Raw genomic sequence first — 13,243 nt, 5'->3', positions numbered from 1 at the left:
CTGCATTTTCTCATGTAAAATCAACCTACCTACATTTTCTCATGTAAAACCAACCCACCTGCATTTTCTCATGTAAAACCAACCCACCTGCATTTTCTCATGTAAAATCAACCTACCTGCATTTTCTCATGTAAAACCAACCCACCTGCATTTTCTCATGTAAAATCAACCTACCTACATTTTCTCATGTTAGATGTAAAACCAACCCACCTGCATTTTCTCATGTAAAATCAACCTACCTGCATTTTCTCATGTAAAACCAACCCACCTGCATTTTCTCATGTAAAATCAACCTACCTGCATTTTCTCAAGTTCTTTTGATTTTTTCTTGATAGCCTGAAAAACAAACCAAAACCAATTACAGTTCATGGAATCAATAAAGGGAGCATGATCTTTTTATTACCCGTGGACATTACATGGAAGGTGGGTTTTTTCCCCAGATTTTTGTGTCAAAAAAGGGGTGCGGACATTACACAGATGCGGACATTACGTGGGTTTTTACGGTAGTTTCCTCGTTTACATTATTTCAAATCTGTCAGAAATTTTTAGAATAATTAAATTAAGAAGAGACATTATCATCATTTATGCTATACAACTTCACAGCATGACTTTGTGTAGAGTACTTTTTTTTACATTTCATTTATCTCATCCTGCACAGCAATGCATAAATATAGGACGATGACTTCCGTTCTTGTCCTGTTCTGACACAAACACTAAGAGGCAGCAGATATTAAATCTCCAGGGACAGTACAGACTAAATCACTAGCGAAAGCAGAAACTAAATCCCTACAGGCAACAAAGACTGAATTTCTACGGGGCAGGGGCAGGGGCAGGGGCTGACCTTGAGACCAATCCTAGCACTATATTAGAATTTGTCTGTTGTATGGATAGTAATAGGATAGGGATCAGTGCTGTTGTCTAATACAGACACTACGTCACTTGAGGCAGCAGGGATTGAATTCATAGAGACAGGGGATCACCTATAGGCCAACCATGGCACTAAGTAGATATTTGTCCTTGTATGCTTAGCAGTTATATGGACAGTAATAGGAGAGAAATTACCTATGTTGTTATGTTCTAATACAGACACTATGTCAATAGAGGCAGCAGGGACTAGGCAAGGGGGATAACCTTGATGCCAACCTTGTCCTTCTATGCTTAGAAGTCGTATGCATGGTGGAAGCATTGTTTTTTTTACTTGTGGGTCAAATTTTCTTGGTTTTAACAAAAGGTTAAATCAAAAGGGATAGTGTGTTCATGGAACCACTGGTTCAGACTATAGCTTTCTCCACTGATTCTATTATAGAACTATTCATTTCTATAATTTCATTCATCCTTGAGAATAACAGAAATAAACCCATGAAAAATAATATTTATAGAGTACAATCATTACAAGAGATAAACAATGACTGATCCTTTTACCTCCTCTATATCTTTTTGTTTCTGGTCTTGAGATTTGATAGCTTTCTTGAACACTCCTTCAGCAATATTCATTTTCTGTTCTGCTGATGAACATCTGTAAGATCAACAAAACATTTAAAATCTGTATTTCAAAGGAAGAATACAACAAATGTACCTCTCCAAGCCTAATGGAAAGCTAATACTTTTTACTGGACAAAGTCTGCCTTGAAATTATTGTGGTGGTTTTTGGCCGAGTCTAAAATTATCATTTTTGTACTATACCTGTTATGTGCAACATCTGGGTTAATAGCACACACCCAATCATCAGGGAAGTCTTTTCCGATGTTGTTAGAGGAGAATGGTAATGTTCGCCACTTCAGACACAAATCTACAACACAAACACATCTCTGATATACACGACAATAAGCCCATGCTAGGAAGTAATCCCACTATCATATAGCTGTTCTATCTGATCATAGACTTTTTTCTTGTGTAAGACAATAACCTACCACACTGTAATGTTACATTGATCTGCATGGCTCTTTTCCTTGCGTATTTGTTGTCTTCAGAGGGAGGATCCTTCCATCTTTGACTGATGTAGCCAAAGTTCTCCCTGTGTGGAGAAAAAAAAAGCACATAACTTATCAACAAAGCAAATTAACACATTCAATACAGTACATTACCTTTTACCAAAGAAATTTAACACATTTAAAACATAATTTTTAAATAGAGCAACTTAACAAATCAACTAGGCAATAATGAACATTGAAAAAAACAGTGAAAATTATGCTGACAAATCAACTTGGTAAGATCAAACTGAAATTCTTTACAAATGTTCTATATTCAAGTATAGATGTTACTTCATCTTTATAGTCATTTCTTGTTGGTCTCAAGTTACCAGAATGCAACATGTTTCAGTCATCCCACTCCCTGTTGTATATTATCCTAAACATTTAATGGAAATCTTTTCTGTAAATCAAAATAAAGATCACTAGAATTGTTTTATCTTATCTTTACTATTTAAACTCTTGTCAGTTTCTTATACATATGTATTTCTTGTAACAAGATTTTTCACAGAAAAAAAATGCTACTTATTCAAGTCCTACTACAACCAAAAGTCAATACAGGAGACTACAGAAACCTAAGTGTCAATGAACTAACCTAGTAAACTTGAGCTCTATTCCTTTCAGAGGAAAAAGATCTGACTAAATTTTAAACAGTTCAAAGTCTATCCTATGGACAATTTTCAATAGAATATAATTAGAATATATTGTCATGTCGATACGTAACATGATGAAGACAGAGAATTAATCCAGTAATACAACTTACCAAAACTTTGTGACACCTTGTTGTGCTATACAAAACAAAGGGTTAGAACGATCAGTGAACAGAACAAAACACTGCAAACTGAGCTGGATCATTTGAAAACATTCTTCTTATATGCACTTTCATGTTTTCAAAAGATGTTTGGTGAACATTGTTTAATTTGTAATCCATCACATATTAAGAATGTAGAACATTTTTCAATTTTTTGAATTTCTCAATCATACAAATGAAAATATACAATCAAGCAACACTTTTTTTTTCATCAAATACGGTTTTCTTTTTTTACATTTAGTCTTTCAAGTAAGATACTTCTGGAAATACTCTTTAAAAGATACATATTTATTTGAAAAGAAAAATCCAGTGTCATGGTTTATTAATTCAGAAACAACTTGATCAAAACAGAACACTCTAAGTAAAACCATTTTAGTGATTAAGGGCAGACAACTCCCATTTCAGATATGTACGACTATCATTAATTATGTATGTAACCATATTTTGATGGTAAAACCAAAACATTTTAAAAATATTTTCAAATGATCCAAAAATCAAATACATATAACACTTTTCACACATATGTTTTCTGAATTCAGTAAGCCTATATCTTACCATCGAAATCTACTCCCTGAAAAGTAAGACCAATGTTAGGATTGTTAAAATCATAACCAAAGACACATGTATAATTAATTAATTCTATAAAAGCTTACAAAGCACAAGGATAACTACAAACTCTTTTTTTTAACAAAAACATTGATCTCCCTTTATTAGACAAGAAAGGTTTTTTTTCATATTTTGACCATGTCTATCAGTCTAGTGACTTTTCACTTGATGTTTATCAACTTTCTTTGCTAGAATTTCAGCAAAATAAAAATCAGTAAAATATTAAAAATATGACTTTCAGCATGACCTCTGACCTAAAAACAATGACATATAATCTAATGGTTTAAAAGTTATGGTCTGGATAAAAAAAAAATTACTGGGAAAATAACACATTATTATGGTGACCTAAATTCATTGCACACTATCCTGTCTTTGGGTTGTGTATGTTTCAAGTTTATGAAGATAATTATCTCTAATGACCACAGCATGGACAAGACTATTAGGAGAAGAACTAGAAGAATAACAAAAAGTATCAGTACCAGCACAATTAGCATCCCTTTATTTAAAAGAGAGATAAAAGAAAAGTACTGCTATAAATTCTAACTTATTTCTATGTTGTAAATTTTAATATTTCACAGAGTTAATCATCCTCTGCTTGATTTTAATAACTCACCTATTCCAATGTCCTTCCAGTATTGCGTCATATGTTCACCCATCGCCTTCATCATATGTCGATATTCCTTGGCATCAGCAAAATCCTGTTTGTTGTGCGTAGGTTCTAATACCAAGTAAGGAATATCTACCACGCCTACAACACCACTGCAGAACCTGTAAATTAAAAGAAAATTTTAAAACCTAAATTGCTACATAATTCAGTTTACCAACTTCACTGTAAGAGACAAGTGTTACATTCACTTCCCAAGAGCCAAGGTTGTAGAAAGCAGGCCTACACTGGCTTGGATGAAGATCTGAGGTCTGTGTTCAGACACTCTCTTCATGTGGTTTTTTGTTTTTCTTGGGTCATTTTGAGACTGGGTATCCTTGTAGTAGTGCTGGTTACTTTTACTGAACAACATACTGGAGGCCCATTTCACACCATCCAGAGCAGGGTGAAATGTTTTTCCCAAGGGCACAACCATGTAAGAACAGACAGGTCCATTTCTCAGTTTCCGAAGAAACACTAGCCAACACAATAAGGATATATTAAATTATACCCATCAGATTTTTAACAGTGGTTACATTGGTCAATACTCTCACTAACTGAGCTATCACAACCACCCTCAGACATCAGGGATAACACATCAGATTTTTAACGGTGGTTACATTGGTCAATACTCTCACTAACTGAGCTATCACAACCACCCTCAGACATCAGGAATAACACATCAGATTTTTAACAGTGGTTACACTGGTCAATACTCTCACCAACTGAGCTATCACAACCACCCTCAGACATCAGGAATAACACATCAGATTTTTAACGGTGGTTACACTGGTCAATACTCTCACTAACTGAGCTATCACAACCACCCTCAGACATCAGGAATAACACATCAGATTTTTAACGGTGGTTACATTGGTCAATACTCTCACTAACTGAGCTATCACAACCACCCTCAGACATCAGGGATAACACATCAGATTTTTAACGGTGGTTACATTGGTCAATACTCTCACTAACTGAGCTATCACAACCACCCTCAGACATCAGGAATAGATTTTTAACAGTGGTTACACTGGTCAATACTCTCATCAACTGAGCTATCACAACCACCCTCAGACATCAGCAATAACACATCAGATTTTTAATGGTGGTTACATTGGTCAATACTCTCACTAACTGAGTTATCACAACCACCCTCAGACATCAGGAATAACACATCAGATTTTTAATGGTGGTTACATTGGTCAATAATCTCACTAACTGAGCTATCACAACCACCCTCAGACATCAGGGATAACACATAAGATTTTTAACGGTGGTTACATTGGTCAATACTCTCACCAACTGAGCTATCAGTCACCCTGAGACATCAGGAATAACACATCAGATTTTTAACAGTGGTTACATAAGCCAATGCTTTCACCAACTGAACTATGAGTCACCCTTAGACATCAGGAATGCAGTAAAAAAGGCAACAATACACTATCTAAATGGATGTTCCAATGCAGTGCATGCAAATGTAACACCAGTATATATCCAAGAAATGCTAATTGATTTTCTGAATTATGATGTTTAAGAGGCAGAGCTTATCATTAACAAGTCAAGGTGACTGCATTAAGCCTATGGTATTAAAGATATGTAACTAGACAGCCTAGAATACTTACACTCCCCCATCTGTCTGAGGTCCAACTTTCTCATACATCTTTATAAGTCGACTGCAGTTGTACACAAATATACCATCATGATTGCGATTTTCAAGATTGATTCCAAACACAAAATTCAATATCTTGGGATCCTTAAGTGATCTGTGAAGAAATTGATTGTCGGGATTATCTGGTATGCAATAATTTATAACAAACAAAAATAAATAAAGTTATTGCTGTATATATGAATGACATCATCCAAAATCAGGATGAAGGGTTAAAGTTTGACCCAAATCTGTTAATAGGTGCTTAAATTGAATCAGGATGCAATACCATGGGGCCAGATGGAATGGAATGGACATTGGCAACCCTAAATGCTCACCAATTTTATGGTGGGGGCATAATTGAATCCCACTTTACAACAGTCCATTATTTGTACTTTTTCAAAGATACATGAGCATTTTAACCAACCATTAGCAATTGAGATCGACATATTCTGAAAATGATTAAATTTTATATCTTCTTTTGAGATTTCAGGTAATTGATGAAAATTAGCTACTCATGACACATCAGTTTTACCTAGCTGTACACTACTATCTATACCTACTTTGCCTTCCGATCGGCCACTTGTTTCTTGTATTCTGCTATTCGTCTGTATTCTGCTGCCTGCTGCTGTGCCTTCCGAAGTTCTGTCTGTAACCACAAAGAATCCAATGTAATTGTAAATCAAATAACGTATTTACCAAATTTAAATATGTTCACCAGAAAATTGTGCTATTTAATACATAATAATAATAATAACAAATCTTACACTCTGAACTTGGGGGGAAAACTGTGGTTAGTGTGTTATGAAATAACTTCCTTAATTGCAAAACAACTGTAAACAAGTTACATTTAGTTATTCATGTTTGCAGCAAATATGTAAATGCACAAAGGATATAATGGCAGAGAAAACATGTAATGATCAACATTCTTCAAAACATATTAGTCGGTTGTCACACATCCAACAAATATTTACTTTCATAAAAAACAGTTATGAAAACCCTAAGAACCAACGTCCAGTTCGAATACACAAGCCAAAGTTCATTCTCTAGGTCTCAGGAGGATACCAAGCGGTATACAAGGTGCTCTTCAAAAGTAGATAGACATCGAGAAATATGAAAGAGCCGCAACTCCTGAGGCTATGTCAGCATTCTGTGTTTACCTGGCCTCAGGAATTGCAGCTCTTTCCTATTTCCGTAATATTACTTCGTTGAGTTCTGGTGTTCAAATACCGTCATCATTACAATCTGACCTAATATTTTTCATGTAAATTAATACAGTTCAATATTCACATAACTTTGTGCGCCAGTTGAACGTAAATATGATTGTGAAATGTTTATCAGCTGAATTCACCATGTTGATATTTTCCTATATTTACACTTACTCTTTGATCTTTTGATATAGACCCACTTTGTTTATTCTCTAAATGTCTGAAAAGAAATAAACCAAGAAAAACATTTATCAAAATTTTAACGTCATTGTGGTATACAATTGTGAAACAGAAATTTTCAAAGTTAAAGACATATTTTATACAAGAGCAGTATAATCAACCTTAAGTATAAATCATTTACGGTGAATGTATACGTTTTTGAAAAGTGAATCAACCAATTATTTCTGAGAAAGATTTCTGTAATAACATATCCCTGATTTAAATATTCACGAGGCATCATCTGTATTTCCATATTGTTAAATGTCATCAAAAGACTGGGGATAACCATGCATCCCTACAAATCCTGACAGGATGTCTTGTTAAATAAAAAATCATCAATTTCAGTTAGGTAAATCAAAAACATTCCGTAATGCCTGTAAAAAATGGATTTATTTCACACAGTTATGGCTGAATTAGTAAACTTAAATTCCATCAGTGAATTCCACATCTCAGAATATACCAACAACTCACTTAGCTTTACTCTCAAGTTCCTTCACTTTATGTTCTGCTTGTTTAGCTTCCTCCTTAGCGCGCTGCACTTCATTTTCTGACCGCGTCTTGAAGCGATTTGATGAATATTTGTATAACTTAGGTTTGTAGAGACTACACATTAGCTTTTTAGTCCGCACTTTTTTACCCTGAATATAAATTTTCATTCTTGGGTCCACATATAAAATAGAAGCATATGCTCTAAAGGATTTCCTCTCTGGCATCAACCTGAAAATAAACACAATGATTTAAATACCTGATAAATAAACAAAAGCCTTAGTACCTAGATTACTGTACACAGACAAAATCTACATACATGTTTCATGTTTATTCAATATAAAAACTACTCAAAGAGCCTGGGAATTAAAAAAATTCAAAAAAAAAGATCCCTCATAGAGATCATCAATAAGAAAAGCAAGGACAGTCAATGTTTACAATTAGAATTGATAAACCAAACTGAAATGGATTTTAGATTAAAATCAGGATATTAAGTGCATATAGAATTTTTTAATATAAAACCAGAAGTTTTCAGAGATCATTAAAATGATATCAAATGTTCCAATTTGTTTTTCTCATCTCTCAAATAATTTCTTATATCTCAAAATAATTCTAACATTTTGCCATTTTCTTAAAATTTGAAATTAAGGTCCTAAATATGGAAAGAGTAACCAAATTGTCTTTCAACAGAGAATGTGTAGCTTGCTTACCCTTCATCGGAATCGAAGTCCTGCGTTGGGTTAGCCAAGAGGATATCCTCATTGTCTGTAGTTATATCTAACTCAGGTTCACCATTGTCTAACAATTTCATATTATACACAATCACAAGCGTTCCAGAGCTGCCCTCAATTTTATCAAACTGAGCAAAGAATTCCTCCTCTGTTGTGAATGGCGAGTACTTAAGTATGAGTTCCATCTCCATGTCATGCTGAAAATTACCAATAAAAACAATATCTAAAATCTATGTTTCCAAGAAAAAAAATCTGGAATTTCTATCGATCAAAAGATAAACACATTAATACAGAATATTACTTCAAATAACTAATATTATTGATATCTCCCCACCCTCCCCCATCTACAATTACCTAGTTCTCTCTAAAACTGAAAAAAAACTTCTCTTACAAATGAAGGCAGCAAATACTTCAGTAATTAATCCAAAAATTGATTCCAATAAATGTACATTATTACAATCATCCCATCACTTACATGTATAGAGATAATAATACTTAAATGCTACTGGCACTTATGGCATGTCAAACACTTGAACATCAGTTAAAGATAAAACAATTCTGAAAATCAAATATAACTCACATGCAGTAAAAATCTGACGTTTTAATTACATCAGGTAACAATAAAAGTGTTAACCCAAATTCACCATGGTATCTGTAACACCTCTGATTTGAGCACTAACGACTTGCTTTATTTCAAATATCCCCTATACTAAGACAATAGTTTTTTTTATTACAATGATTTGTCCTTTGACACAATCTTTGTATTTATTTTTGACATCACATTACACTATCTACCGTATGGCCCTTCCTGTCTTCAATACCTCGAATATGGTATACTTCCTGCTCTATAATTACATTTTGTCATGTCACACTTCCTAGAATTGATGGTAAAAGCCTTTCCAGTCAGGCAATATATGTCTACATTATAAAATGTATTTCAGCACGAAAATGAAATTGATTTTATCATCATTACTGTGGCAATACTATTCTGTATGAAACTACATCTATTTGGATCAAGAAAAATTATCAACAAAAGATATAGCTTAAATACTTTTTTGAAACTTTGACTTCATCATATGAAAATATTTAAGCAGGACATCTCTGTTTACAGCAAGAAATCAACTGTCTTAATATAGCATTTATGTGTTCTATAAATGTTCTACACTAATGGCTTTTCTGTGCAACTCGTTCAAATTTAGGGATTGATATTCTGAACTTGCCTTTAAAAATCCTACCAAAATTACCAATTTAATAAATCATTAATTGACAGTGTAATCCATCTCCTTGAACACTTAACAGTGAGCTGCCTTCCTTTCGATGCCCAATGTAATGATGCTGTGCTTGATGTCGTTTATCATACCATAAATCACACTTCTCTCCAGCTAGTTTTTATCATTGTATTGTCATGCAAATGTAAATATATACCTTTGGTCCTGGGGTTGTGGCATTCCTTGTATTAACATCAAATGATGGGAGAGGCACAATAACCTACAGCAATAAAATAAGAACAGATTTATATAATACACAAACTGTTGGACACTACAGGAACTTAATGCCTGAAGGGTCATATGTCACCTCTGAATTGTCACTTGCCGACTGTCCAACTTACCAAACTTTGTGACTCTCGAACACTAGGATTGACCTGTCAAGTCCAGTTAGGTTCAATGTAGTCTAGTGCGTTTTTTTTTCTAAATTGGTTAGTGCATTCCAACTGTTAAAATGAATTATAAATCCTCTGTCATTTGGAACTTGTCATGATGCAACCGAAAAACTTCACAGGGTCACTTACGTCTTTGCTGATATTGTAACCATTTATCTCAGACAATTCGATATCAACTTTGCGATCATGCCCAATTTTGAAGCCTATACAGTAATAAATGAATGAATTATACATCAAAACATCAGCTGATTACATGGTAGTGTCACTAGTAAACTGTAAATATGACATATGATGGTTCACAATAATTTATGATAACGATTTTGATATTTCAAAGAATAAACAAACAAAAGTTAAGGAAAATCACTGTTTTTAAGGGAAAAACAAATCGAATTACAATTTCTTCTTTTCGAACAATTTCTGTTAAAAATAAGTTTTTACAGATCAGAAAATTACTTTCGGGTTTAGATATCCAGAAAAACATAAAAACATGTCAAATGTTAATGTTACATTTTACTTATTATCACATTTCCCCCCTGATAAATGGAACAGGATATTAAGCAGGTTTCAGTGTATACAGAATGACTTACTTCATCTATGCCCTCTTCCTCGTGGAAAGTCCTCGACAGGAACAGACAGGACATGGTGACCCCCTTTTTGGTAAATAACATTAAGTCATTGCCAATCCTCATGGATCCACTACAAATACAAACATCTAAATTTCAATCATTTTTATCATATCAGACAATATCTAGCAGTACCATACAAAAGAGTCCAAGAGTTCAACTGAAGACCACTGCCTTACCAGCCCTTAGAGTTAAAGACCATTGCCTTACCAGCCCATAGAATTAAAGACCACTGCCTTACCAGTCCTTTTAGAGATTAAGACCACTGCTTTACCAGTCCTTTTAGAGATTAAGACCACTGCCTTACCAGTCCTTTCAGAGATTAAGACCACTGCCTTACCAGTCCTTATAGAGATTAAGACCACTGCCTTACCAGTCCTTTTAGAGATTAAGATCACTGCCTTACCAGTCCTTATAGAGATTAAGACCACTGCCTTACCAGTCCTTATGGAGATTAAGATCACTGTCTTACCAGACCTTAGAGTTAAAGACCACTGCCTTACCAGCCCTTAGAGTTAAAGACCACTGCCTTACCAGTCCTTAGAGTTAAAGACCACTGCCTTACCAGCCCTTAGAGTTAAAGACCACTGCCTTACCAGTCCTTAGAGTTAAAGACCACTGCCTTACCAGCCCTTAGAGTTCAAGACCACTGTCTTACCAGTCCATAGAGTTAAAGACCACTGTCTTACCAGTCCATAGAGTTAAAGACCACTGTCTTACCAGTCCTTAGAGTTAAAGACCACTGTCTTACCAGTCCATAGAGTTAAAGACCACTGTCTTACCTGTCCTTAGAGTTAAAGACCACTGCCTTACCAGTCCTTAGATTTGATGACCACTGCCTTACCAGTCCATAGAGTTAAAGACCACTGTCTTACCTGTCCTTAGAGTTAAAGACCACTGCCTTACCAGTCCTTAGATTTGATGACCACTGCCTTACCAGTCCATAGAGTTAAAGAACACTGCCTTACCTGCCCTTAGAGTTAAAGACCACTGCCTTACCAGTCCTTATAGAGATTAAGACCAATGCCTTACCAGTCCTTTTAGAGATTAAGACCACTGCCTTACCAGTCCTTATAGAGATTAAGACCACTGCCTTACCAGTCCTTATGGAGATTAAGATCACTGCCATTCCAGTCCTTATAGAGATTAAGACCACTGCCTTACCAGTCCTTTTAGAGATTAAGACCACTGCCTTACCAGTCCTTATAGAGATTAAGACCACTGCCTTACCAGTCCTTAGCAGCTAAAACACTTACTTACCTGCCCTTAAGACTTTAAGACCAATGATTAAGTATTTAGGATAATTGGCTGCTGTCATTATAGTAATTATAATATTTCAGGCCACTGTATTAGTATTCACAGTTTCAGACCCTTGCTGTACAACACATGTCCTAACAGTTTCATGTCATTGTCGTTACTGTAGTTATACCTGCAGACCATTGTAGATAGAGTACTTACGATTTAAGACCATTTCCGTACATCCCAATGAGTGGACTATCCAGTGATCTCTTTGTGGAACGCCCAAATGTTACAATATCTGCAGTGTCATCTGAAAAAAAATCAACGCAATATGACCAACTAAATATACACACCAACTAACTATATACTATTGGCAAGTCTCATATAATACGGTCATATCAAATATGAGAAAGATCCATGCAGTTCTTCTCAAGGAATAGCAATACCAATCTCCCATTATCAAAATTCAAGCTGACCACCTGTTATTCATTTGGTTTAGTCCCAAAATCACTTTTCAAAAAATGAAAGTAACAAGAATTACGGACCGACAATGAACGACTGACCATAGACATCAACCGATTTGAATAGCCCACCATCTGATGGTGGGATAAAAAGTGTATGGATTGTTCATTTCAGATGAGAATGAAATAAACATGATTGACCATCCAAATCAAATGACTGAAAAACATAACACTGTGTCTGCTAAGCATCATCCTTGATACTCCAGTAAATTCCACTCTCTTCAATTTCATTCTGTGTGCAATACATTGTGGATAAGATGAAGAGACCAGTTTGATTACTTGATGTATCTCTTTGGAAAACCTCAAGATAACATAACAGTATATTGTAATGGCTTTGAAGTTGGGTGTCGTTCCTTTGTAATCTTCAAAAGCAGCATATCTGCATGTGATTGGTAAATTTTATTTCTCCTGGAACCAACCAAATAACTTTGCTTGTGCCTATTTTGCTATGACATGTTCCAGGGGTGCAGAGAGCAAAAGTGGAGGTAACCCCTGGAGGATCGAGAATGGCTAAGCATGGAAAGTCAATGTTTTATCTGCATTTCTATACATTTTGCTGTTTCATGCAACTTCTAATTACACTCAGCTAAAGCCAGTTATTTTGTATAGCCAGCTCAAGTTTTTTTTAGATTTTTATATGGAATATCCATTTGATGATACACTGTCCTTGACCAATGGCTACTTTCTTGAAACCACAAAAGACAATCAATTAAGTGATGAAAACTGTTTTCAATTTTGGTACAGGTACTTCTAAGAAACATATGCAGCCATAGACATACTTGGATCCATTCCTTCACCATCGTCCAGAAAACACAGCATGTATTCACCACGCAGTTCCTCATCTTGAACTGCAAATAAAAAAAAGATTTTTTTTGTTATTT

The 13,243-nt window shown here is 34.9% G+C and overlaps 1 protein-coding gene across 1 annotated transcript in view; it reads right to left on the bottom strand.

Annotated features, from left to right (window-relative positions):
- LOC132555277 (ATPase MORC2-like) overlaps positions 1 to 13,243 on the bottom strand; it is a 71,280-nt gene that overhangs the window by 45,335 nt on the left and 12,702 nt on the right. Inside the window, exons 4-18 of the mRNA XM_060219631.1 lie at positions 13,142 to 13,210; positions 12,061 to 12,151; positions 10,567 to 10,675; positions 9,745 to 9,807; positions 8,299 to 8,516; positions 7,574 to 7,819; positions 7,058 to 7,103; positions 6,239 to 6,324; positions 5,653 to 5,793; positions 3,998 to 4,152; positions 2,731 to 2,755; positions 1,911 to 2,014; positions 1,684 to 1,789; positions 1,423 to 1,516; positions 298 to 336 (exon numbers count right to left, since the gene is read on the bottom strand). Coding sequence (XP_060075614.1) covers positions 298 to 336; positions 1,423 to 1,516; positions 1,684 to 1,789; positions 1,911 to 2,014; positions 2,731 to 2,755; positions 3,998 to 4,152; positions 5,653 to 5,793; positions 6,239 to 6,324; positions 7,058 to 7,103; positions 7,574 to 7,819; positions 8,299 to 8,516; positions 9,745 to 9,807; positions 10,567 to 10,675; positions 12,061 to 12,151; positions 13,142 to 13,210 — 1,592 coding nt within the window. The remainder of the gene's footprint in view (positions 1 to 297; positions 337 to 1,422; positions 1,517 to 1,683; positions 1,790 to 1,910; positions 2,015 to 2,730; positions 2,756 to 3,997; positions 4,153 to 5,652; positions 5,794 to 6,238; positions 6,325 to 7,057; positions 7,104 to 7,573; positions 7,820 to 8,298; positions 8,517 to 9,744; positions 9,808 to 10,566; positions 10,676 to 12,060; positions 12,152 to 13,141; positions 13,211 to 13,243) is intronic.

The sequence above is a fragment of the Ylistrum balloti genome, unplaced genomic scaffold (assembly GCF_031769215.1).
Source record: "Ylistrum balloti isolate Yb309-2 unplaced genomic scaffold, AGI_CSIRO_Ybal_v1 Utg370468, whole genome shotgun sequence".
NCBI lineage: Eukaryota > Metazoa > Mollusca > Bivalvia > Pectinida > Pectinidae > Ylistrum > Ylistrum balloti.
This window is presented reverse-complemented; position numbering and strand designations above follow the sequence as displayed.